This window comes from Poecilia mexicana, unplaced genomic scaffold (genome assembly GCF_051168715.1).
Source record: "Poecilia mexicana isolate PSO_F unplaced genomic scaffold, ASM5116871v1 scaffold_9, whole genome shotgun sequence".
Lineage (NCBI taxonomy): Eukaryota > Metazoa > Chordata > Actinopteri > Cyprinodontiformes > Poeciliidae > Poecilia > Poecilia mexicana.
This window is the reverse complement of record NW_028263378.1, coordinates 16,780,623-16,805,891: the sequence shown is the minus strand read 5'-3', so window position 1 is coordinate 16,805,891 and position 25,269 is coordinate 16,780,623. Positions and strand designations below refer to the sequence as shown.

The 25,269-nt window shown below is 40.4% G+C and overlaps 2 protein-coding genes and 1 non-coding gene across 3 annotated transcripts in view; 2 read left to right on the top strand and 1 right to left on the bottom strand.

The window, feature by feature from the left end:
• sgsm1a (small G protein signaling modulator 1a) overlaps positions 1-20,175 on the top strand; it is a 28,796-nt gene extending 8,621 nt beyond the window's left edge. Inside the window, exons 4-25 of the mRNA XM_014987889.2 lie at positions 3,346-3,508; positions 3,756-3,908; positions 3,992-4,059; positions 5,180-5,325; positions 5,676-5,813; positions 6,801-6,925; positions 7,437-7,504; positions 7,594-7,757; positions 9,097-9,232; positions 10,143-10,272; positions 10,813-10,877; positions 10,966-11,111; positions 11,553-11,681; positions 11,764-11,946; positions 12,769-12,840; positions 14,046-15,029; positions 15,224-15,348; positions 16,057-16,139; positions 16,256-16,365; positions 16,476-16,572; positions 16,847-17,014; positions 18,077-20,175. Coding sequence (XP_014843375.2) covers positions 3,346-3,508; positions 3,756-3,908; positions 3,992-4,059; positions 5,180-5,325; positions 5,676-5,813; positions 6,801-6,925; positions 7,437-7,504; positions 7,594-7,757; positions 9,097-9,232; positions 10,143-10,272; positions 10,813-10,877; positions 10,966-11,111; positions 11,553-11,681; positions 11,764-11,946; positions 12,769-12,840; positions 14,046-15,029; positions 15,224-15,348; positions 16,057-16,139; positions 16,256-16,365; positions 16,476-16,572; positions 16,847-17,014; positions 18,077-18,165 — 3,542 coding nt within the window. The 3' untranslated portion in view covers positions 18,166-20,175. The remainder of the gene's footprint in view (positions 1-3,345; positions 3,509-3,755; positions 3,909-3,991; positions 4,060-5,179; positions 5,326-5,675; positions 5,814-6,800; positions 6,926-7,436; positions 7,505-7,593; positions 7,758-9,096; positions 9,233-10,142; positions 10,273-10,812; positions 10,878-10,965; positions 11,112-11,552; positions 11,682-11,763; positions 11,947-12,768; positions 12,841-14,045; positions 15,030-15,223; positions 15,349-16,056; positions 16,140-16,255; positions 16,366-16,475; positions 16,573-16,846; positions 17,015-18,076) is intronic.
• Positions 20,176-20,962: 787 nt separating this feature from the next.
• trnak-uuu (transfer RNA lysine (anticodon UUU)) lies at positions 20,963-21,035 on the bottom strand. The gene has a single exon. It is a non-coding gene; the product is annotated as a tRNA-Lys (tRNA).
• Positions 21,036-21,423: 388 nt separating this feature from the next.
• gatc (glutamyl-tRNA amidotransferase subunit C) lies at positions 21,424-24,194 on the top strand. The gene is made up of 5 exons (XM_014987866.2): positions 21,424-21,724; positions 21,799-21,849; positions 23,150-23,319; positions 23,416-23,519; positions 23,614-24,194. Exons 1-5 carry the CDS (start codon positions 21,554-21,556, stop codon positions 23,673-23,675), a joined length of 558 nt encoding a protein of 185 aa, XP_014843352.1. The 5' UTR covers positions 21,424-21,553; the 3' UTR covers positions 23,676-24,194.
• Positions 24,195-25,269: the final 1,075 nt, after the last annotated feature.

The window sequence follows — 25,269 nt, the reverse complement described above, 5'->3', positions numbered from 1 at the left end:
TCCCTAAACTAATGAAAATTACATTTTACAAGACTCCTTGCTGCAAGCTCTGTTTTACTCATTTTTCCTGTCCGATGTGCTTTACGTGCTTCCATTAGTGCTTCCACGTTGCCACACCAACAGATTTGTTGGCCTGCAGTCTGGACATTATCTATCAGATAGAGGCCTCTACGTGCTCTGCTGTAATATCTGGTGGACACGTTTCAGTTTTAAAAAATGCCCCTCTCCCCCTTGCTTTGTTGTCAAAGCTTCCTCCTCCACCTCCTGACCCCTCCAGTGTAGTTTTCCGGCTGCAGTCGTTGATGAGATGAGATGAGAGCGAGTGGAAGACAGGAGGAGCGCTCGCTGGGGAGCCATTAACCTCCTCGTTCGTGGCTACTTTTATGAGCTGCCAACTGCAAGCCTGAATGAAATGTAGAAACTGGAGGGAAAATGTGTCAAAGCCCGTTTGCTGACTGAGATAAAAGGCACTAAAATGTTTCAGAAGAAACATGAAAAATATCAGAGTTCGGGACATAAAAAGCTCGATTTCTGACTTACTTCACTGCTAATGTTCAGTGGGGTTATTTATTTCTACATTTTAGTTGTTACATTTCCAGAGCTCTCCTTCAGATCCTGTCTTGCTTGTTTATTTGATAGTGGAAACACATTTACCTCTGGAAAAGTTCATTGTAAATATACTGCATGCATGCACATTGGATTTTTCCTTGCAGAAAAATGAAACATACATAATGAAACATTTAAAATGCTCTTTATGTTACCTCACGGTAAAAAAGAAAGTGTTTGATTTTTACAACAATAATTAATAAAAGAATTGTTTTCTTTTCTTGTTTGGGGAGGACAGACTTAGACTTGTTTCCCATACATAGAGGGCTTTTCCATATAAACTGTAATGTCACAGAAACCATGATGCTGCCATCACCTTCTTTCTGTTGTTTCTGTGATTTACTGTGTTGCCTTTACATCCAGCCTGTTTTAGGGAACTTCCTTCAGACCGTAACACATTCTCCCACAAAGAGATCTATTGAAGACAGGTCTAGATGTTTTCTTTGGATAAAGAGAATCACATCTTGCATTTCAATGCCTTAGGCCATGTGGAGAGTCCAGAAGATTTATGTGAAAATGTCATGCTTGCTCACACCAGCTATCTTGAGAGAGTTTAGACGTGAAGAACGACGTTCATACCTTTGCTTGAGGCACATGGCATCTAATGCTGTGAGATTTTTTTGTTATTTTCCTGACTCCTCAGTGATAACATTGTGCAGTGAGATCCCTTTGTGAGCTGTCTTCAAATTTTTGCTGCGTTTAAGGAATGAAAATAAGTAGATGTGACGAAAAACCAAACGAAACAAACGAAAGACAAATCAAAAGGCACTAAAACAAAGTATTAATTGAAGGATGTACAAACAAATGGACACAGGCCTGTGCAACGTTCTTGTTTTTTGAAACTCCCTCCCCTAATTTCCTTGTCAAAGTTTTGATTTGTGATTATTTATCTTCGTCTCATTTTTTCCCCCATCACAAATACCTGCCACTGCACATTCTGGACTTTTTGTCTGTAAAATGTGGAGGAAGTTGGTGTGTTTTTGATTTCAGAAACTAGAACCAACGCTTATATGGAACTGGACCTGTTTCTGGTAAATATGGTGTAATTATATCAGGTCTTTCTACAGCGAAATGCTGTGCTGTTGCCTTGCTGGCTGTTCTGAGCGAAGTGTTGGTCAGCCACATGCCACTGACATCAGTCTGTTAAACTTATAGTTGCCACAGATACAGAGTGATTAGAGACGGTTTACTGAATTAGCTGCTTCTGTCAGGTGGGTACCGATCCTGCTCTCATGTTGCATTTTTCACCTGCAGCTGTGGCTTTAAGGTGATTTCTTTGTGGGTTTTAGTCAATAAACTCCTGCACCAAAATAATAAAAATGTGTTCTGATTCCTTTGTGCTTAGTTTAGTTTAGTCATTCATAGTTTTTCATCTCGCGGCAGACCTAGAGATTCCCAGAATCTTCTCCGCATCTTAGTGGAGAGACAAATTTGAAAAAGCAGCAGGGGTTGTACTTCTGCCATCTGAGACCACTTATAGGAGATGATGAGAGAGTAGCAAGGCTGGACTATAATTGGAGACCTTTTAATAAGCCTCGATGTTCTGACATTTATCTCGCTGCTCTTGTAATAATGGGATACCAGGATGCAGGGAGGGTCAGGTGAAAAGGAAAGAAAAAAATACATGGGAAAGAAGACTTCTACAGAAACGAGCGACAGAATGCAGGAAGAAGTTGTTTGCTGAAGCGGTGACGGTGGAACGAGGCAGATCGTGATCCTCCCAAGTTGCCTCTGCCCCCCCCCCCACTCCTGCGCTCGTCTCTCCCAAAGCTCCGTCACTCCATCAGTAAGGGTTGCTATGGTAACCCCATCCTTTCCCCCTGACCCCATGTGAACAGAGCTGCAGGATTAGTCTTGACAGAAAATTCAAATGTCAACACAGCAACCAGGCGCTGCCACGTCGACTTGGGGAGGAAGCAGGGTCCGGTCGACATCACGTTAAAGTAAAGTGTGTCAACATGTCTTCATCTGGAGCATCCTACTCCTGAGACATATACTGGCTGATATATGTAGCAACATTATTAATTTATGCTGCATGAATATGGGAAGAAAAGACAATTACAGTAACTTTTATCATTACTGAAATCAGTGAGTGTTTGAAAACTCGTGCATTTATTGTACTAAAAGATCCAAATTGCAAGTGCATCTCAATAAGCTAGAACGTCTTTGGAAAGTAATTTGTCGCAGTAAATTGATACAAGTAAAATGTTTTGTTATATGAATTAACTAGACATTGACACAGTACAGTTATAAGTATATTAATGGAAAGTTGAGTGGAAGGTAAAAATATGGTTGAAGAATGCAGAAGTAACAAGGATTGCAGAAGGTTTAAGAAGGGAGTCCTGTCAGTACATTAACTCTGTGTTTTTCAACCCTGGTCCTCAAGGCACACTGCACTGCATAGTTTAGGCATTTCCCGGCTTCAGCACACATGATTTCAATTGATGGCTGATTAACAGGCTTTTGCTGAACTCCAATCATCTGAATGGGGTGTGTGGAAGCAGGGAAACATCTAAAACATGCAGGTCGGCAAGCCTTGCGGACCAGGTTTGGGAAACACTGCATTAAGTGACTATACTGTGCAAGAGCAGTGGAGCAAAACCTCCCTACACACCAAGTAATATAACTATCTTTTAGTTGTAATTAGTGGTTTTAATTGTTCTTTTACTTCTCCATTTGTCTGGTGCTTGGTTTTAATAAATTACACATTAATGAAGAAAATATGCTCTGTCCTCACAGCTGCAGTGGAGGCATGTGTCCTGCATGGGCTCAAGCGGCGAGCGGCTGGATTCCTGCGCAGCAACAAGATAGCAGCGCTCTTCATGAAGGTGGGCAAAAGCTTCGCCCCGGCGGAGGAGTTCTGCAGGAAGGCCCAGGAGCTGGAGCAGGTCATGGAGACAAAGTGAGAGACGCACGCGTCACAGCCTCTCCTCACACATCACAGCAGAACTCAAAGCAGAGCAACAGAGCCTGCTTGATTGTTTGAACAATGGAAGCAATTACGTATTTTCTGAAGAAGTTATTGAATAATCAGAATAATTTGGGGGCTTTGAGTCTTTCATCTTCTTTGCAAGATGCAGAGCAAATTGAGAACGTACTTTAAAAAAATAAAATAAAATATTGGTTGCTTGATTTTTATTTTTCTGCAGACGAAGTCAAAGCCTGCAGAGTCAAGACAGCCTTCGCAGGATGCCCCGGCTGCCGAGCCTCAACCCTCCTGGGGTCAAGAACCTGTGGATCAGGACGGCTCTGTTTGAGAAAGTCCTGGACAAGATTGTCCTCTACCTGGTGGAGAACAGCAGGTGTGTTGACAAACCACACTCATATGGGGGTAGAAGGTTTCTGTTTCTTCAGAAAAATAAAAGTTGTGCTTATTTTCTTCCAGTAAATACTATGAGAAAGAAGCTATCCTGATGGACCCTGTGGACGGACCGATTCTGGCTTCACTGTTAGGTAATGAAACAGAAAAAGGAGCATATTTGTGTAATTGCATGTAATTTCCTGCTATCGGACTGGTATAATAGGGGTTAAAGTAGAGAGAAATGTTATAGTTGGAGCCAATTGATTGCTACTTTAAATTCTATTAATGCACATTCATTTGAAGCCACTTAGACATTCATTATTCAGTTCTTTGCTAGGACATGTTCAAATATTGATGTCTGGTCTAATTTTTTATCTCTGGAAAACGAAAGTGATTTAATTACACAAAGAATGTATGTATACTTCAGCTTTATGGGTCTCCTGAGTGTACAGACTGTTGCATATCAATAAGTTAAAGATCTGAGCTTTGACTTGGCACCAGGACCTTATATTTCTTACTTGTTTGTTGGTACGTATTGGTAAAATTATCATGTTGCGGATCCAGTTCATGTTGCTTTTTTACAAATGGCCATACATTTTCCTGGAGGTCATTTTTCAGCTGGTCAGATCCTGCTGCATCGAAGAACCCCAAACCATGATACATCCACCTCTGTGCTTCACAGCTGGAGGAATATTTAGAATGTCTCAACTATGGCTTTTGTTTTGGTGCACACATAAATCAGTTTTATACTAATCTGTTATTCCAGAAGTCTTGACGTTTGCCCACGTTTTCGCCGATAAACTTCAGTTTAGCCTTCCTGTTTTTGTCAGAAGACAACTCTCTTGCTGAAAACGTGAAACCACCGGAAAAAAAAAATTAAAGCTGAATCTGCAGAACTGCAGCAACAATGACAGTGGCTCAAAACATGGCAGTAAATCCAGCAAGTACTAGCTGAGAAAAACTAAGGAAGGTTTTAGGCCTAGTCAAAGCCCAGATCTAACTGTAGGGTGTCTTGAAATGGGCTGATCATGCAAGAAAACCCCCAGCGATTAAAAAAAAAAGTTAGACATCGAAATGCTAGCACAGAATTGAATGTTTCATTAATTCTTTTTCACAACTCTGTATAATAACTATGAGGCTAGAACTTGAAAATATTAGAAAATCTATTTGATTTTAAGTTGTTTCTCCTGCTCTGTTTTAGTTGGGTTTTAGTTTGGAAGGTCTAAAACTATCTGAAGACCGTGTCTCCCCTCGGTGTCTCGTTGTTGACAGTTGGACCCTGTGCTTTGGAGTACACAAAGATGAAGACAGCTGATCACTTCTGGACCGACCCGTCTGCTGACGAGTTGGTTCAGAGACATCGCATCCACAGTGGCATCTGCAGGCAGGACTCCCCCACCAAGAGACCGGCGTTGTGTGTGCGTATGAAATTTCAGAGGTTCTTCTTAGCCTGTTTGTCCACGTGTCAGCTTTTATCCTGGCAGATCAGCTGCATTAGCAGACATTCACTGCCGAGACGCATTAAGCGAAGCACAGTGCATAACAGAAGCAGGAACAGAGAGCATCTCGCACGTTTTCACCCATTACGCTGTCAGTGGAGCGGGTCAGCTCGGCCCATCTCACAAACTCCCGACGCTCTGAAGCGTTCGTGTGCCGCGGAGCTGTTTGCAAATGTGTGTTTGGAGGAAAACAAGATGCATGAGGGCAGCTTTGTTGATGCACATGAACAAGGAAGTGTGAGTCATTGGTGTGTTTTGTGATCGCACAGATCCAGAAGCGACACTCCAGCAGCAGCATGGATGAGCGCCCGTCGCCTTCCCCGTCAGCTCGAGAATATGTGGAGTCGCTTCATCAGAACAGCAGGGCCACGCTGCTTTTTGGCAAGAACAATGTGCTGGTGCAACCGGTAACTGTGACGCTTTATATGCAGCATCTCACTATCTATACATATTTATTTCCCTTAAAATGTTTCACATTTCACTCTTAATTCTTTTGGCAAACTTTGCCAATTTTAGCAGTTTTATAGATTGTTTTGATGGAATAATTACACTTTTACATCCACAAAAGAATCATTATCAAATAAATAGTACCGGTAATATTTTTAGATCTTTTTCTATCATTAGGCTGGAAACTAAGTGCATTTTCAACATTTAGACTAAAATTTTTTTAGGTATTGTCTTCAAATATCAACATCCCATTGAAGACAATGTATCCACCTGCTTTATTGCTAAAAATTATGTGTAGTAAAATGATGGTTCTTTAAGCTCAAGGATATATTTTCTATTACAGATATTAAAAAGTAGAAGCAGTTTTTTTTTTCTTTTTAAAGATAATGTAACATTTGCTGCCCCAAAACAAGTTTCAGCTAGCTGGACTGAGGGCAAAATGTCTCTTTTAATGATAAGGGTTGCAGACGCCTGACATAGCAGCATGAAGATGTGTGAAGGTGTGTTCAGGGAGACACAAATAGCCCTTTACATGTTGCCAAGAAACAAACATTTTGCACATTTTCACTTATTTGCTGTCTCATACTTGACTTGTTGCAGACTACAAGTGGGGCTTCTTATGACTTTCTGTCAGCAACGCCTCTCATGTTGTACAGCTGCAATTAAACTGAGATTAAACTACATGCAAATGGACCAATTAGGTGACTTCTGAAGACAATGGGTGTAACTGAATTGTATTTAGGGGTGTTAGTGTAAAGGAGGCTGAATGCAAAATGGCAAAATGTATGTCATTCTTTTCAGATTTTTATTTGTGGAGACATTTAAAAACTTTGTATGCTTTTTCTTCCACTTGTAATCCCACATAATCCCAGTGTGACATGTTTCCATTCACTATTTTCTACCGATTTCTGTTTGTTGACCTTTCTGCCATCTTGCCCCCGCTGCAGAGGGATGACATGGAGGCCATCCCAGGTTACCTCTCTCTGCACCAAACTGCTGACATAATGACCCTGAAGTGGACGCCCAATCAGCTCATGAACGGGTCTGTTGCAGACTTGGACTATGAACGCAGGTGCGTAATAATTTCATTCTGAACATAGAAAAATGCATCAGCATTTTATATTGTTGGTATCCTGCTCTCCTGCTCATACCAAGAAGAAAATAACATGCTAAGTGCCTTTTTTTCACTTGCTGTGCTGTTTTTATAACACTCTCCTGCTGAATAATGCAGTGTGTTTGTGCTTGGGGGCTCAGTGCTCTGAGTTACTGCTGGTGATCTGATGAAGCCGGTCTTCAGCTTACCAAGCGGCCAACCTCATGGCTTATTGACTGCAACACTGTCAGAGCTCCATCAAACTAGCAAAAACCATGTTAGCGTCTAACACCTGCGCATGGTTTCCATCAACAAAATAATCGATCCTGGCTTGTTTGTGAGCATGCTGCTGCACTGATGGCTGCTCCTTTTCATTCTGATTTTACTGAACCATTTATAGTTTATTTGTTTCTTACTTTTAACCTGGAGTGCAGAACAAAAAGAATGGGTCGTCGCTTCAGTGACTGCCTGCTTTTCTGTCGTTTTTCAGTGTATACTGGGACTATGCCATGACAATCAATTTAGAGGAAATAGTGTACTTGCACTGCCATCAACAAGGTACGAGCTTTTACTTTTAAATCTCGTTCTTATTTTGATTATTTGCAGTAAGGTATTTTATCTGTATACTGTTAATCTGTGTCCTGCAGTGGACAGTGGGGGGACGGTGGTGCTGGTCAGTCAGGATGGGATCCAAAGACCTCCACTTCGCTTCCCCAGAGGAGGACATTTGCTCCAGTTCCTGTCTTGCCTGGAGAACGGTCTGCTCCCTCACGGACAGCTGGACCCTCCTCTCTGGTCCCAGAGGGGAAAGGTCAGCATCGTCGCTCCAAAACACAATGCAAATACTTGCAGCTGGGATCCTTAAAGGAAGCATGAATACAATGGCAAACAAAGGTGATCTGATCTAAAAATCTATAAGAATGGGATTTGGGTTTGGAAATGGACAAATTGTCTCAAGCACATGACTGTGTGCTCAGTTCTCTCTCAGCCACCAAACAACAAGCATCTAGTTAAGCTACATTTGTCCCAACTCTGTTGATTTATTAGATACTTGTCATTTCTGCTCTGATGTGAAAAAAAATATTTGCAACCATACAGATTTATTCTGTTTCTGCTGGGTTTTTTTTTTTTGTCACACTTGAATATCACAGATAATCAAGATCATCTTAATATCAGACAAAGGAAACCTGAATAAATAGAAAATTGAGTTTTTTTCCAAAAATATTTAAGAACAGATTAGAAACAAAGTAATTGACATCTGTCATTCTGGAAAAGGTTATAAGGTCATTTATGATGCTTTGGGACTCCAGTGAACCACACTGAGTGCCATTACCTACAAATGAATAAAACATGGAATTATGGGTAACTTTCCTTCCCAGGAGTGACTGGAACAGCATCAGCCCTCCTCAGTCAGCCATTACGAAAAAAAAATGGATCCATTTCAGACTTCCAAAGTGAACATCAACACTAACCAAAGGGAACAAAAGGGCCGACTCATATTTGTCAATAAACACACCATAATGATCAAAACTTTTGGGAAAATATTTTATGCCCTGAGAGACAAAAGCTAAGGTTTTAAAATGTTGTACATCCTGTTACATCTAGCATTAATTATCATTTCAGGAAAGCAACAACACACTAATAGTCAAACGTGGTGGTGGTGGTTAGGGATAATGTATGAGACTGCTTCTACATTCTGCTCTCTACCAAAAAATCCTGAAGAAGAACAATCAGATTGTGATATTAAGCTGGAGCATTCTGGGGTTAGACATCTGCCAAATGATCAAATTAAGCACATCGGCAAGTCCAGTTATGAATGGCCTAGTCAAAGTCTGGAAATCTGTATCTGATTGAGTGTTAATGCTCTTAAACATTCCAATTTATTTGAATACAAATAATTCTGCACAGATAAGTGTGCAAATATGCATCCACCTCTATGTACTTGGGGCCAAGATGGCTTGGAAAGCCTATTTCCTAAAATTGATGAAATTGTCATTTGGTAAATGCGTTTTTTTGTTTTTCTGTCTATCTTTGTACAATATTAAATCTTGTTCATCTAAATAATTGAAGTGTGACAATAAAAACTCACTAACTCAGCAGGTTTCAAAACGTTTCCCGTTGTTGTTGACTTCAGTTTGATCCTTTTCCAGGGGAAGGTGTTTCCCAAACTGAAGAAGAGAGTTCCTCTGGGATCCGGGTCCACGGAGTCAGTTTCTGACAAGGAGGAGGACGAGGCCACCGACTACGTCTTCCGCATCATCTTTCCAAACAGCCAGTCTGATTTTGGTGAGTTTTCTCGCTTTTTGCAGAGGCAAACCGATTCGAGAGTCTTGCGTTGAAATGAAAATGTTGCTCCTTGTTTGTTACAGCGACTGTCTCCCACCGCCCCCATCTGATTTTTTCTCTTCCCCTTGAACTGAGTGGACAGTCCGCCTCCCGAACAGGGACTCTGGTTGCACCCAGGAGGTGCTGCAGCTGTCAGGGAGAATCCCCCTCACTCACAGAAAGCAGCTGTAACACTGTCACACATGGGCTCGTCAGTCTGTCGTCTGTCGGCTTTCCTCGTTTTAATTCCTCGCGTCTCATTCCCTTCTGGTCTAAAGTGCACCTCTGGCAAATCGTATTGATGTGCGGCGTCATTAAAGCCGCTTGTGCCGTGCCTTCCTAACCACATCTCAATGCAGTTAACCTTTCAGACACCAGCTGGGGGCTGATTGGTCAAATATGCAGGCTTCCTACACAGTCCATCCATCCATCCACGCAAAAAAATCTAAAATTGCCTGAAAAGTATTGAATTTGGATTTTGAAAATGTGTAGGAACTCTGAGTTTCGCTTTTGAACTGCAAAATGTTTTCTTTTTCTCCGTGATCCAACATCTACTGTGTGGCGCCTTCATGCTTTCGAATTGTTTATTAATCTCTGGTGATATAAAAGTTTTTGTGTCATCACTCAAGCAGGAATGAATCGCTGATGAACAATCCTCTGAAGTGCTTTAAGCGGGTCGCAGCTGATCTGCAATATTCTGCTTGTGCCGAAGTGTTTTCTGTAGCGTTTACAGTCGTCTCTGTGCAAATGTAATTGCTCCTGAAAGCCTTCAAAGTGCGGCCTCTTTTAAAGTGATAATGAGGTTGTGTGTGTGTGTGTGTGTGTGTGTGTGTGTGTGTGCGTGTGTGTGTGTGTGTGGTTTTGCACGCAGTGCCTCCTCCAGATCTGATGGATCAGGGAGCCGCCCTGTGGCAGCCCAGTCTCAGGAAGACTTCGTGTTCCTCCTGCTCCAAGGGGAACGTCTCCGATGGCGCCGCGCACAAAGGGTGCAACTATGAGAGGTGAGAGAAAAACACAAGCCATTAATCTACACAGGAACCCGTTCGGCCCTGAAGCTTTTCTAATAACACCAAGAAAACTGGAGACGGAAGACAGATACAAGAACGTCGAGACTACCCAGAGGAAAATGATGTGACATTTGGCTGACTGGAATTAGAAGAGTTTGGGGTAAATTAGCTGATAACCATGGTAGAAAAAAAAGATGAGGTGTTTTGCAAATCTGTGCCGCATGGCAGCACAATAGTTTATCATTTTACAAAAGGTCAGCCTGAACCCTGTAATAAGCTGTATACCAGAGATAGTGTATGATGTGTCATGGGAAAAAAAAAATATATAAAAAAGATGTAAATCAGAATGTAAGAGACAGCCCCAAACATCTTCTGGCTGTAAGCGCAGTCACCTCATTTACCCTGCGTCATTTCCCATCTGTCACGTCAAACGCACCTAAAATATATTATCATCATTTGACCAGATATTAATAATTTCAAGTGGAATGAATAGGCGCTGTAGCTTAGATGAAATCATGCTGTGTCTTTCTGCAGGACTCCCCTGAAGCTGCTGTGTGACAACATGAAATATCAGATCATCTCCAGGGCGTTTTATGGATGTACGAAATGCCGTATTGAATATTATCAGCTCTCTTTCACCGTCATCTGTTGCGGTCGGATTAACTGATTAGCCGTCTCTTCGACCAGGGCTGGCGTACTGCCGCCACCTGTCCACCGTGCGCACGCATCTCTCCGCCCTCGTCAACCACGCCATCGTGGCGCCCAACGCGCCCTGCGACGCCTCCGGGGGGCTCACCACGGACGTTTGGCAGACATTTCTTAAGGACTGCACCGTAAGCACCACGACGCATGCTTTGACTTTAACTGCGGACAGAAGGCTCTCCGCATGCTCACACACACATACACATGTAACCTCAGCGTCTCCTCTGCCTCCCGCTCAGCCTGCTAGCGATGCGGCTCACGCTGCCGGTCTCATGAAGCCTGACTAATGGTCTTGTAAATTACACCTAAACACCACTTCTGAAGTTTATGAAGATATTAATCAAATTTATGAGAGGTCAGCAATATAGCCGGGCTCATTTCAAAACATTAAAACTTTGCTCTATCATGAATAATTGAATGCGAGCTTTGATCATTAGTGAGGCAGCCGGTGTTGTTTTGGCACATTAAGGCGTGTGTGTGGGAGATCATTGTCATATTTAATAAAGCAGATAATAGAACTGATCAAAAGGCAAGCCCTGGGTCAATCAAAGGCTTGTGCTGCTTTTCGCTAGGCCTACAAAGAGCAGGAGCTGCTCCGCTTGGTCTACTTCGGCGGCGTGGACCCCTCGCTGCGTAAGGAGGTGTGGCCTTTCCTGCTGGGTCATTACCAGTTTGGGACGTCGGAGGACGACAGGAGGGAGGTCAGCCCCGCTCCTCTGTTACTCCATCCCTTCGGAGGTCTTCTGCACCACTGACGCCTGACTGCTCGCTCTTTGGCCGTAGGTGGATGAACAAATGCAGGCTTCCTACGAGCAGACCATGAGCGAGTGGTTGGCATGTGAGGAGGTCGTCCGCGAGCGAGAGAAGGAGCAGCACGCCGCCGCTTTGGCGAAGTGCTCCTCTGTGGCGAGCGTGGACAGCTCCAGTCAGAGGATGACCCATCATGACTCCACTGTGAGCAACGAGGTAAAGCAGTAAAGAAAAACAACATTATTCACAGTTTAAAATAAAAGCTGCTGGTCATTTTTTACATCCTGTTTATAGTTTTTGCTGCATGTTTGTGGCTACATGAGTCCAGTAGATATTATCTGTGAACAGGAAGTCACTCAGAGCTAAAACCGATTTGTTTAGGGGTAAATAATCTGCTTGATTATTTGTGGTATAAATATAAATTATAACAAATGTTCTTGAGATAAAAGGCTATAAGTGAAGATGACTCATGAATAGCTAAACTGGAACGTTTAGCATGTTTATTCACATCATCAATGAGAATAGTTAAGTGCATAAAACTATGCTCTTTTTTTATAAATACCTGTTTAGCAAAGGGTGAAGAGGCTTGTTTGACATAAGTTTCACCATATTTTGGTGTGCATATTATTTTGTAAGCATATGAAGCAAAAATACTTTCATCTAGATTGTAGAGTTGACATCTTGATTATGGACATTAAAGTAAACTCTCCCTTGAAAGCATGCAAAGCATTTTACACTTTTTGTAAAAAGAAAATATGCTTCTCTAAATATGGTGCTTTAACACAAATTTTAGGTACGTAAAAAGAAAATCTATCCCCAGTAAATTCTAGGATTTCAAACAAAAGTCCACCTCCTTGAATCTACATGATTTTACTCATTTTGTATACACATAAAACAAGGAATGAGTGCTCCTTTTAAATCCTAGAGGGTTTTGTACGTAAGAGAAAAGAAAATACTCTTTAAATTCTTTAGCATCACTTATTTCGTTGATTTTAACAACACAGAAATGATCATTTCTCCTGTGGACCTTTATTCCAGTCTCATTCGTCTCACAGCTCAGACAGGGAGAGTCTGGCTCGCCTCCAGAGTGACTCCAGCAGCAGCACACAGGTATCCAAAGCCAACTCCTTCAATTCCTCTGTTGACTCTGTTCACACAAAATACAAACTTTACATTCATTCTGCAAAGACCATCGTTCTCAGAGGCAGACTGTACTTTTTGTGTTCTTCTAAAACGTCCTTCGTGAAGCTTCTCTTCTGGAGGAACTTTTATTTTTGTAACGTTTGTTTCTGGAGCCCATTTACTGAGAGATGAGCCAGTGCTGTGGCTGCATGTTAAAGGGCAACTTGGATTTTTAGGTTGTTTGTTGCATGTGATCACATAGACATTGGGATTTCTTATATATTTAGGTTCATTTGTGAAAAATGCCAAAGATAAACGGAGTGACTGGAGTGTCCATAGCTCAGTGGAGAAGAATGATTCTCTTAGTGTCTAAATCTCTTTGGGTAAGAAACTGAACCCTGGCTGTGTAGGTCTGCCTGACGTGAGCAGCCATTGTCACAGGAAAACAATATTTTCTCTCTTTTTGCATTGGCTTGAAAACGTGAATCCTTACTTTAAACCTGAGATTTACAAATGGTTGCCAGTAGAATCCAGCACTTTTTTTTTCCAGTGCAGTCTTAGTGATCATAATGGTGCAGTCACTGATCAGGAAAAATCCAGATTTTACAGTTTTGTCTTGTCACCAGTCGAGCTGAAAATGGATGAATATTTATCTGGTAAGGAGTGCTTTGGAAGTCAATTTACAATTTCCTGATTGATATAGAATAATATTTTACCAGGTGATGCCTGATGTGCCATTGACTGAATAAAGAGTTGATCAACTGAAGGGTGACAGAGTAAGAGCTTTTTTCTTTTCTTTGAGACATGATTACCAGATGTTAATATCCTGTAGACGGCTTTTAGCCTTGGATCATCTTCATTGTCCACTTTTTTCTATTTTAAGAAATATGCTTTTATTATTACCAATAAGAGCTGGAGAGAAAATAAGTGAAAAAGTACTAAAAAAGTCTAATTTTTTTTTTGGGTGGGGGGGTCGGGGGGGGTTACCTAGAAAGCCGTTTTAAAAGATCACAAAAAAGTCTGGCTTCTTGAAATCACAATCAGAAACCGTTGCACATACTGTAAATGTCTAAGCTATTCATTTAATCTAGACATTCTGCACCAATGTTTTGCATTCTCCTTCCTGCTAGTTCTTCACATCCTCCCACCCCTTCCCTTGGAGTAGTCTGCTTCCCTTTGGCTTGTTCTTTCAGGTGTTTGAGTCCGTCGAGGAGCAGGACCAGACCGAGTCGGAGTCCAAGACCGAAGAGGCCAAACAGTTGCCGAAGATGCCCAACGGAGCTGTGCAAAACGAGTCAAGCTCTCCCGACTCTGGGCATCCTTCCTCACAAAACTTCTCCATCACCTCTGGCCTTTCAGACGGCTCCTTCAGCACAGAGGACAGCTCCGCACCTGATGCGTCCCAGAGATCCACAGCTGCGCCTCCAATGTCGCAGAGCTCCGCCAAAGCTGCAGCGGGAGAGGCTGAAGCGTTGACAGTCGAGAGTCAGGTGGCGAGTGAAGAGAAGGACAAAGGGGAGGAGGAGAAAACATTTGACAGCACGGATAAAGACGGAGCCAAATTGAATCTTGGAACACAGGACAGCACAAAGTCTGGAAATGTGAAAAAGGAAGGAGCAAATTTTGAAGATAAAGACCCAAAAGTGAACATTAAAGAAAGTCCTCAGAAACACTCTCCAGTGAAGACCGAGGAAGCTTCCAAACACAAAGAAAAAAACGTGACACCGGTTAAAGAAATGGAAAAATTAAACACAACCGTCACATTTTCTCAAGATAAAGAAAAATCAAAAAGCCTTAAGGAATGTGAGGAGGAACAGATTCTGGGCGCCTCGATATTGGGAGGAGTTTACAGCTCGTCTCAGAAAGACGAGTCCCAGGCTTTGACTGAGTCTGACGAGTCTCCTTCCGCCATAGAAATGGAGGAGATCCCCAAGGCTAAGGTTTCCATGGCACCCTGGAGCAGGAGAGGACACTGTGAGACTTCGTCCTTCTCTGAGGAATCAGCAACTCCTGCGGATCTGAGGCAGGACGTAGAAAAGCTCAGTCCTGAAGGAACAGAGTCCATCCTGTCGGAGCCGGAGATGGAGAGCCTTTACCCTCCCTTTGACTCTCTTCCAGCCGACGAAAACACGAAGGATGAAGTGACCTCTCAGGGAGCGACTGGGAGCCCTTACTCTGTATGCACACCATTTTTAACGAGTCTACATTTATTCGCAGCAGCGGTTCTCAAATTGAACTCAGGCAACACTGAGGAGGGGATTTTAAAGAAACCTCCAGCTTGAAATAATTTGATAACCGCTGATTTATTGCGATATAAGTCAACCAGATAGTAAGTTTATTTTATTTACTGTCATAATTATATTTGTTGCAGCAAGAGCTTTTGGATTTATACACACTAAATCTGCACCGCATCGAGAAAGACGTCCAGCGGTGTGACAGGAACTACTGGTATTTCACTCCAGCCAACCTGGAGAAGCTGCGCAACGTCATGTGCAGGTAAAACAGCGACCCCTGCAGGGGCATAGTTGAATAATAGGTTACAGCAATGCTTTCTCACATCCATAAGAAGCTCAATCATTTGAACTTATCTGACTGACAAAAACAAAACAGTCCGTTTAGGAAGTTTCTTCTGCTGGAAACAAGTTTTCCAATAAGCTTTGCATGTTCAGTCAATGTGGCTTGGCAATTTAAGACTCTTTTAAGGATTTAGTTCTTCATTTCAACAACATGTCTAGTTCAATATTTTAAATTCAGACTTTATTCTTTCTAATATAAGTTAAGATTTAAGAAATCGTTACTAGTTGAAACACAAGACGAGTCATGGGAAATAAATCACACTGCAGCTACTCAGGGTACGAAAAATATATTTAAAACTTTGCACAGTTTTCCTTCCCCTTCACAATTATTCTCTGCTTTACTTTGCACTATTACATAGTTGCACCATGAGAAAACATGAAGAAGTTTGCAAGTTTGCCCTCTCTTGAACTCTAAAAGTTGTATATTTCCAGCTATTTGCTTTGAGACTCAGTTTCAACCACAAACGTCGTTGACCTGTTCAATGATGGATATCGTTTCTGAAACGCTTGTCTCCAGTGTCAGAATATTAGTCTGCAGAATGGCTCTAAACCTGCAGAGAGGGTGTGAGTCAGAGTAAGAAGCAGTCACATGGGGTTAAGGTCAGCTCTCTGCGCTGTATATTCACAGCTACATCTGGAGGCACCTGGACATCGGATACGTTCAGGGAATGTGTGACCTGCTGGCTCCTCTTTTAGTCATTCTCGATGACGGTGAGTCGAAACTCTCCTCCCTGTTCCCACTTGATTTGATGTATTTTTACAGTGATATTCTGAGCTGCAATAAAGACTTGGCAAGCTCGCTTTCCCTTTCTGTGTCCTCCTCTCAGAGGCCAAAGCTTTCAGCTGTTTCAGTAAACTCATGAAGAGAATGAATCAGAACTTTCCACACGGAGGAGCCATGGACACTCACTTTGCGAACATGCGCTCTCTAATCCAGGTGACGCAGCTTGAGTTTTATAATAGAGTCCTATAATAGCCAACGAATCCAATCGCTGGCTATTGGATTCGCTGTTTTTATTTTATCTTTCTATCCCTCTCTGGCTTTAGATCCTGGATTCTGAGCTGTTTGAGCTCATGCACCAGAACGGAGACTACACCCACTTCTACTTCTGCTACCGCTGGTTCCTGCTCGACTTCAAACGAGGTGATGTAACGGCTCAGGCTAACAGAGTCGGCGCCTATTAGAAGGAGAGCAGCATCTAAGAAGTGATTAGAGCTTTTTCTGTTTTTAGTCAAATATTTGCTGCAGTTCAGCAAGTTCAGTTAAAGGTAAAAAAAAAAAACACAAGTAGAGTTTAAAAAAGAAAGCAATTGGAGCAATCGTAAGTATAAAAGGTTAATCAAGTAAACAGAGTAAAGAAATGGATAAAGCTCTGAACAAAAATCCAACCCTCTGTTTCTTTGTGCTTTCTGTCCAGAGCTGGTTTATGATGACGTGTTTGCTGTCTGGGAAACCATTTGGGCCGCCAAGTATGCCTCATCAAGTCACTTTGTGCTCTTCATTGCCCTTGCCCTGGTGGAGGTATACAGGGACATCATCCTGGAGAACAACATGGACTTCACAGACATCATCAAGTTCTTCAATGGTAAAAACCCTGTAGCTAATGTTCTTAGCACTTAGCCCTGTGCAGGGCAGTCAACTTTGTTGAAAACAACAAACATGCAGGTAAAGCAAACGAACCAAAAACCAAATACATTTGTAGTGAATTTGGGGTTTTGAGAGTTTAAGTTTGAGCTCAGCTTCTTTGGCTTTGGTCATCAAATCAGACCAGTTAAATTGTTACAACTCCTCCCCATTGAAGGGTTTTTTAAACATAAACGACCCATTTAAGATCATGCTGTAGCATCTCAGTCAGATTTGATTCAGGAATTTGACTAGGTCACACTAAAACCTTCATTTTGCTTGTTTTATGAATTATTATTCACCTTCTGGATTTTCTGCTTTTTAAAACAAACATTAATTCATGATTTAACAAGGAGAGCAATTACTTTTTTTGCCTTTGGTTGGTTTGGATGATAAAATCATCCTTTGAAAACATTACTCTTCTCTAATACATTTTTTTTCTAATAATGTAAAAATATCACTGCCTCAAGTAAAGAAAAAGATAGAAAACTATATATATAGAAATACAGAAGAAATATAGTTTTTTTTCACAGTGTAAATCCAAATGAGGCTTAGATTGACTTGCCCAGACAGTAAGACGACTCACAACACATTTAAGAGTCTCATCCGCATTTCTCACCTTGTTACTGTCGAGGCTCAGTTTGTTTCCATTCTGCTTGCTGATGAAAATCATGATGCTGCTGATGGTGTTTGATTAGCTGAGTTGATTTACCAAACAGGAAAACAGTCAGCAATTTGAATCTCTGAGACATGGAGCAGTTTGTGCAGAGGTTGAACCATCAGATTTTCAGTGAAACTTTAGTTTTATCAACAGATCGGTGTAACTACACAGTGACTCATTGGTGTAATTCATCCCACTGTGTGTGTAATCCAACTACACACTCATGCAAAACATTTATCCAGAACACGCTCTGCTCTATTAAACCAACTAAAATCTTGAGAGTGAGACAGTGAGGGAAAAGCCTTTGATTGTGGTTAATCAGTGGTTATGCAAAGCTTTGATGTTCCACTCTTTGTCTTTCAGAAATGGCTGAGCATCACAACATCAAGCAGATTTTGACCCTGGCCAGAGATCTGGTGTGCAAAGTGCAGATGCTGATAGAAAACAAGTGATTGTTGCTCTCGTCCTCCTTTCCTTCCATGTAAAGAAGAGTCGGCTGTAGTAGCACAACAGTGTAACACACATGAATTCATACAATCTACACAAGGCCTTTACATTCACAGGTTGCTGCTATGAGCCTTGCGGACTGTCCTCTGTGGTGTTTGTCCTGTCGGCACTATGAGAACTTTGTCGATCCGAGTGCACTTAATATTTTAGGATAAAGATGTTCTAGTTGCACATTTCATGCCAAAACGTAAAGCTGAATTCAGAGACTATATTTATGAGAATAATAGATTGTGATACTGCTCTATGAATTGTTTTAATAGCCAACTATTAAAAAAAAAACCCCAAAACAAATTACAAGTCATCCCTTAACAAAATAAGATTATAGGTAAGTTTTTTTTAATGTTATTTAGATGCAAACATTTAAACATTAACCTCATTAATTGATTTAAGAATCTGTCTGGTAGCCAGAAATCCAACTTGTTGCTTTAAACTTTGTGTAATTAGCTTACAGTGCCTTGCTAAAGTATTCACACCCCTGAACATTGTTGTCGCATTCCACTGCAAACTTTAACGTATTTTATTTAAATTTTATCTGATGGACCAATGGAAAGTAGCACATGATGTTGTAGTGAAAGGAAAATCAGACATTTGTCAAGGTTTATTGCAAATAAAAAGTGAATAAGCAGCATCGCAACAGACCTAAAAACACAACCAACAGCTGCGGAGAAATTTACAGCAGGATTGTGTCGTAAAACAATATCCTAAGCTTTGATCGTGTGTGTGTGTGTGTGTGTGTGTGTGTGTGTGTGGGGGTGTGTGTGTGTGTGTGTGTGTGTGTGTGTGTGTGTGTGACGTCCACTTAAATTAACAAGAGGAGCATTAATCAGAGACAAGAGTAACTTTAAAGGAGTCGCAGGAATCAACATGAAGCAGAATACTGAGCGGCTCACCAGATGTTGCAGCAGTAACTGTAGCAAAATCTGGTTCCACAGATTCTGCGAGGCTGAATATAAATCCACACTGTTCATTATTTTCTTTACTTTCAAAATTACGCAGGACTTTATGTTGGTCTAACGTTTAAAAACTCAATAAAATGCATTGAATTTGAAGTTCAAAGGGGTTTTAGTACTTTTGCAAGTCAGTGTTAAAGGAAAATGTAGTGTTTTAAGTGTCCTAAAACTGCGTTTTCTGCCGGTTTGTTTATTTTTGTATTTGTTGTGTCCTCAGAAAATTGTGTTCAGAATATGTTGTGAACCCTTAACCCGATACTTTGATGACTAACGAGTCTGTGGGCAGAAATTCACACAGGCGTGTACATGAAAAGACGAGCCTAATTTCACAATCCTTGTGAATTGTTTTGCATTGTTCCGTGATCTTCTGCTTATTTTGTCAATCGAGTGAGTTACTTACTTTTGTTTTCTGTACTGTCTTGCATTGTCTGGTGCCTGCTTGTTCAATCAGACCTTAACTTCCTCCTTAAACAGAAAAGACAGACGAGGCTGCGGTCGTATTTAGTCACCCTAACCTAGAAACAACTGCTGTTCCACTTTATTCAGATTCATTGCTGCAAGAAACGACATTTGCTTTGGTGATATGAGTAGCAATTACTTTATTTATTTTTTTTGACATATTTATATTCCAGTTCCTAATGGTTCATGCAAGTCTATGCCTGTCATACATAGCCTAAAACTTCAAACACTTGTTGTTTTAATGAATGTAGTAGGTTTATTTGCATTTATTATTAGTACTTCTTTGTGGATTCCAAGTGCTTTCAGATGAACTTTTTTATTCATTTATTGTAACATTCTTAAGCCAAAGTACTTCTTTAGTTAGTTAGTTTTCTTTTCTGGATGCTGCTTTGTTTGTAAAGCTGATATTTTTATTTTGTGGCCAGTTTTAAATGTGCACTATAAAACAATCAGATTCCACAGCACTTAACATATATATACACATATATATTGAATGGTCTATGTTCTTATAATAAAAAATAAAAATGGAATAATTATTTTTCCAAATCACATTGTTATGTCTGTTTTACTAAATGTTTTATGCAAACTGAAACTACCTCCTTTAAAGGTCCACACATTTAAAGGAGTGTTCAATATCTTAGAATAAGTTACTATTCTTAAATTGTAGTTTGAGACGGGGCCACATAATTAAAGGTCAATATGAAGCCTTATGATGGACTGGTGACCTGTTCACAGTGACCCCCACTCTCACCAGCTCCTATAGACAATGAATGGATTGATATCATTATGAACAAATTAGAAATTTAAGAGAAATTCAGTTTGAAATGGCAGAAATAATGTTTAGATTTATTAATAGTAATATTTATTGTTTCTGTCTGTTTTTGATTTAGAAATACGATGGGAGTTTATTCTTACTCTTAATCTATCATAGAGCTTTGTTAAATAAATATCCAAAAGTTTTTTAAAAACAGGTGTCAAAATCCAATACAGTACTCAGCTTTGTCTTGCAACTTTTAGATGTGTTCCTGGTTCATCACACCTCTATCAAATTGTTAAAATACCTCCTTAGCATGCAGTTAAGTTCAGAGTTCTGCTAATTATCTAAATATTTTTAATGAAGCGTGTTAAACCAAGCACACATCAAAAAGTTGCAGAATGCCAGCCCTCCAGAGCTGCAGTTTGATGCCACTGCAGGAAGTGTCTATTGTAAGAAATGGTTTCTTACGATTCTTGCAATGTAAATGGTAAGAAACGATGTCTCACCGACGTCAATTGTTCCTGGACAATAAATACCAAGCGAATAAGCAGTTTCTGTCTTAGAAGAGAAAAAACACGCCCGAACAGGGACTTGAACCCTGGACCCTCAGATTAAAAGTCTGATGCTCTACCGACTGAGCTATCCGGGCGCTCTTGTCCATTAATACGTCGTCACTCAATTTCAAAATCCTACCTTCCAGGTGTCAACGATGCTATCATTTAAATTTTAATTAAAATACTAAATGTAGATTTGTTTATAGCTCTTGTCCTTACATTTCAAATTGCTACGCAGGTCAATGTTAACACGGACTGTCAGCGACCGTTAACGGTAAACTGTCGACAGCATCGCTGCAATTTCAGCTCAAGCGGATTAGTATCTTTAAAATCCTCTTTTTTAGTACTTTGAGAAACAACACCTCGACTATATAAACACAGTCTTTATTGTGAAAGACATCTACACAATATGTATTTAAAAGAAATAAATAAATCGGATTTCCTGTTTCAGCGAAACGGAAATACGTGCAGTTTAGCTTCTGTTTTACTTCCTCCTTCTTTAGCATGTTGTTAGCAGAGCTACAAGGTATGTGGCGCTGACCTTAGTGAAGAAGAGGAGAAAGAAAATGTGGCGGTTTTCGCTTAGATCACATGCAGAAGTGATTGAGTAAATATGACAAAGATGTTGGCATTTCAAACGCTTCGTGTCGTTTCCCTGGAAATCCTTGGTTCGCCATGTAACCTGTTGGCAAACAATGTTTACTCCATAACTAAGAGATGCAGCCTCATAAGTCTGCAAAGCCAAATCTTAAGACCGCTCAGCTCCCACCAACATAACCCAAAGGTAAGGCAAATGTAGCATAATAAAGATTCTACAACATTTTTTTTATTTACTAAGGATCTCTGGTTATCTTACAGGTCCCAAAAGTGCCAACATGGGAGCCTGTACCAGAAGAGCAGCTTCCTCAGGTAACATCCTCATGGCTGCATGCATGTAAACACAGAACAACCCTTATAAACTGACCCTGAAGTTCAGAAGGTCATGCTCTGTATCTGGTTCTGTCACATGGAGGACATTTACAGTGCCTTGAGAAACATTTTGTCACACATTGGGATTTATTTGATAGGCCAACACAGCAAGTTTTCCATTTGGGACAATAACCAAGTAGGATGAGCACAAGGTAATGAATAATTGTGAAGCAGAGGAAATCTCTACTCTATCTTCTATTTTACAAATGAAAATCTGATGTGTGCCAGACGTTTGACTGGCGAAAAGAAAAGCCTTGAATAGACTTGACAATGTCTTTGTACTGAAATTGCTGGTATTTTGCAAAGAAGGAAGAGAGAAAATGTTCATTTTCCAGATGCACTAAATTTGTAGGGACATTCCTTTAAAGACTTGCAGCTGCAACTGCAGCAAAATATGGTTCTGTAAAGTGTTGAGACAGCAGACAATTTTTTGTTTTGTAAAAAGTATTTCAGGATTTTTGCATCGTTTTCTTCGCACTTCACAATAATGATTTTGTGTTGGTCTGCCACATAAAATCCTAGTGAAATAAATTAAAGAAGTCTGGGTTTTGTGTAATGAGCTATGGAAAAAAAAAAAAACGGTGATCTGTTAAGAATTTTGTACGTACCGACAAAGTGGCAATTGTTGCATTTCGGGAAATGTGCATCAAAGGACACAGGCTCATATAAGGCGTCCATATTTCGTCCAATAAAGTCGTCCCAATTGTCTAATTAAAACAAACAAGCCTAGCAAGTGAGAAGAAAACAGACTTAGTTCAGTTTAAATGTATAACGCAAATTCACAAAGCTGTACAAGACAAGTAGACCAAATACATATCCAACTATACTTGAAATCGTATTTGTTTCGCTTAGACCTCTTCTTGTGCTCAGAGGCATTCCTTACTCAACACATTTCAAGTTTTGTTCAGGGGTTTCTCTCTTTTCTTGGTTTTAAATCAAAATCATACCTGGCAAACTGTCTTTGTTTTTGTGTGAAGATGCTATTCTATAGACTGAGACTTTGAGCAGCACAAAAACACACATATTATACCAGTTAAAGTCTCTTTGTATTTAATAGACACTACACAAATTCTGAAGGTAATTAATGATCATGTATGAGGCCCACAATTAGTAGATAAAAATGCTTAATTTAAGCATTTTACAACATGGATCAAGCTGCAGATCCATGTTTGATTTTACTCAAAATAGTATTTTGGAGAAGAGTGGTCATACATCACTTCATACAGTATTAATGTTGCAGCCCACCAAGATCCCTGCTGACCTGGTGGACAAGCTGGAGCGGCTGGCCTTGGTGGATTTCCGGACCAAGCAGGGGCTGGAGTGCCTGGAGAAAGCCATTCGTTTCGCTGATCTGCTTCACGTTGTTGACACGTCTGGGGTCGAGCCGATGGATTCGGTTCTGGAGGACAGGTGCTGCGCAGATAGCTGTGAATAACAGCTGGACCTGATAGAAAAGTAACTTATTGCTGTTTTGTTGCTAAATGTGGTTTTGCTTGATCCACTCAGGGCTTTATATCTGAGGGACGACACAGTGACAGAGGGTGACTGCGCAGAGGAGCTGCTTAAGCTTGCAAAAGACACAGTGGAAGAATATTTTGTTGCACCACCAGGTATGATTTATTGGCCAGCATCTGTATTCTTCTTGAAGATATTTAGGTCTGAAAGTGCAGATTCGTGATGATTTTTTCTTTTTCTTTTAACCAGGAAACATTCCTCTCCCTAAAAGGGAGGAGAGGGCTGCCATCCTCAGACACTCGGAATTCTGATGACTTGATTGTGAATAATTTATTGCTTTTTTTTATATAGAAAATTGTACGTGTCTGCCTTACGCTCCTCAGTCACATGTCTTGGTTGAAACTGCATGGCAGACGTTCATAATTGTCTTTACTGCAGTTTATCTGCAGCCATAAACAATATGGGAGAAACTGGGAGATGTGCAGCTGATTTTATTGGCTCAACTTCTGCTAAAATTGCTATTTTCCTGTTGTTGACCAACATGTTCGGGTTTCAGTATCATTTCACATGAAGTTGGCGTCACATATTGACGTCAACTTCAAAGTAATGCAGGGTGCATGACTTTGCATCCTCCAGCTGTGAGGATGCAAAGTCATGACAGGACAGATAGTACATCGCACAGTGAATATATGTTATGTTTTCTTATGTTGGTTGTCATATTTTACATAACATTTTCATCAAAATCTGACCTAAGATTCTTCAATTGTTTGAAGCTCTTATAAATATGCCTGTAAATATTGATTTTGCATTAAAGGAATAGAAATTTAAAATCTGTGTCACGTTTTTTTTCTTTTCACGTTGTGCACAAGACCAAGATTTTACATTAGAATTTAACTAGAAATGTTTAAATGAGACTGAGGGTTATCGGTAACAGTATTTCATTATTTCTTCACATAAATTGGTTTGGATGTAATGTAATGTTACATTACATTTAGCATGTAATGTAACATTGGGCCACTTATTCATTAAGTTTCAATTGAAAAATGCATAATTTGATGCAAAAAAACATCTTGGAAATATGTTAAGAAAACAAAGCAGTACAATTTATTTCACACTGATGACTTCAGTTTACAGTGAAAATTTGTTGATAAAGGAATTGTAATATAGAGGTGGAACATCGTGATCTGCACAGTCATGGGAAAGGCTGCCGTCTCAACTCTTTAAGAATGGTAACACTTCCTGCTAAAGAAGCTGGCTGTAGAGAGGAGCTTAGTATTTACAGAAAGTTCTGTGGAAGGAAAACATGTTTGTTTGGCTAACTGTCCTTGGGAAGATTTTGAATCTAAGCCCACCCGAGAGTGAACTGCAACTGGACTTAGTGGAGAATCACAGAGTCTGAGGGTTACCGGTAAGTGTATTTCATAATTTCTTCACATAAACTGGTTTGCATTGCTTTTCTCTCTCAGTAAATGAAATCATAACTTGTAAACTGCATTTTGTATTAACTCGGGTTATCTTGGATATCTGTTAATTGAAGCACAAATTGTGTGAAAATCAAAAAACAAAAGAAATCTGAAAGAAATTTCAAACATATTTTTGAGTTCCAATTTTTAAATTCCTAAACTAAATCATGTTTTTGATAAGACATATTCATACTATTGATCTTAGGTTATGATCTAACTAGTTGTTTATTATCTAATGATTATTGCCTATATTAGTTGTGTTTTATTCCTAATAATAAACAAAATGGGCCACTAAACAGTCTGGGCTTTTTCAGTTTCTGTTCTGCTTCAGCTTTAAGCCGGACTTTGCATTTATTTCATCTGATTGCTTATCGTCCTGTTTTCGTTTCCCTCCTCTCATTACCAGGTAAGCTGTAAAACTCGGCTATTCCTCCACCTCACC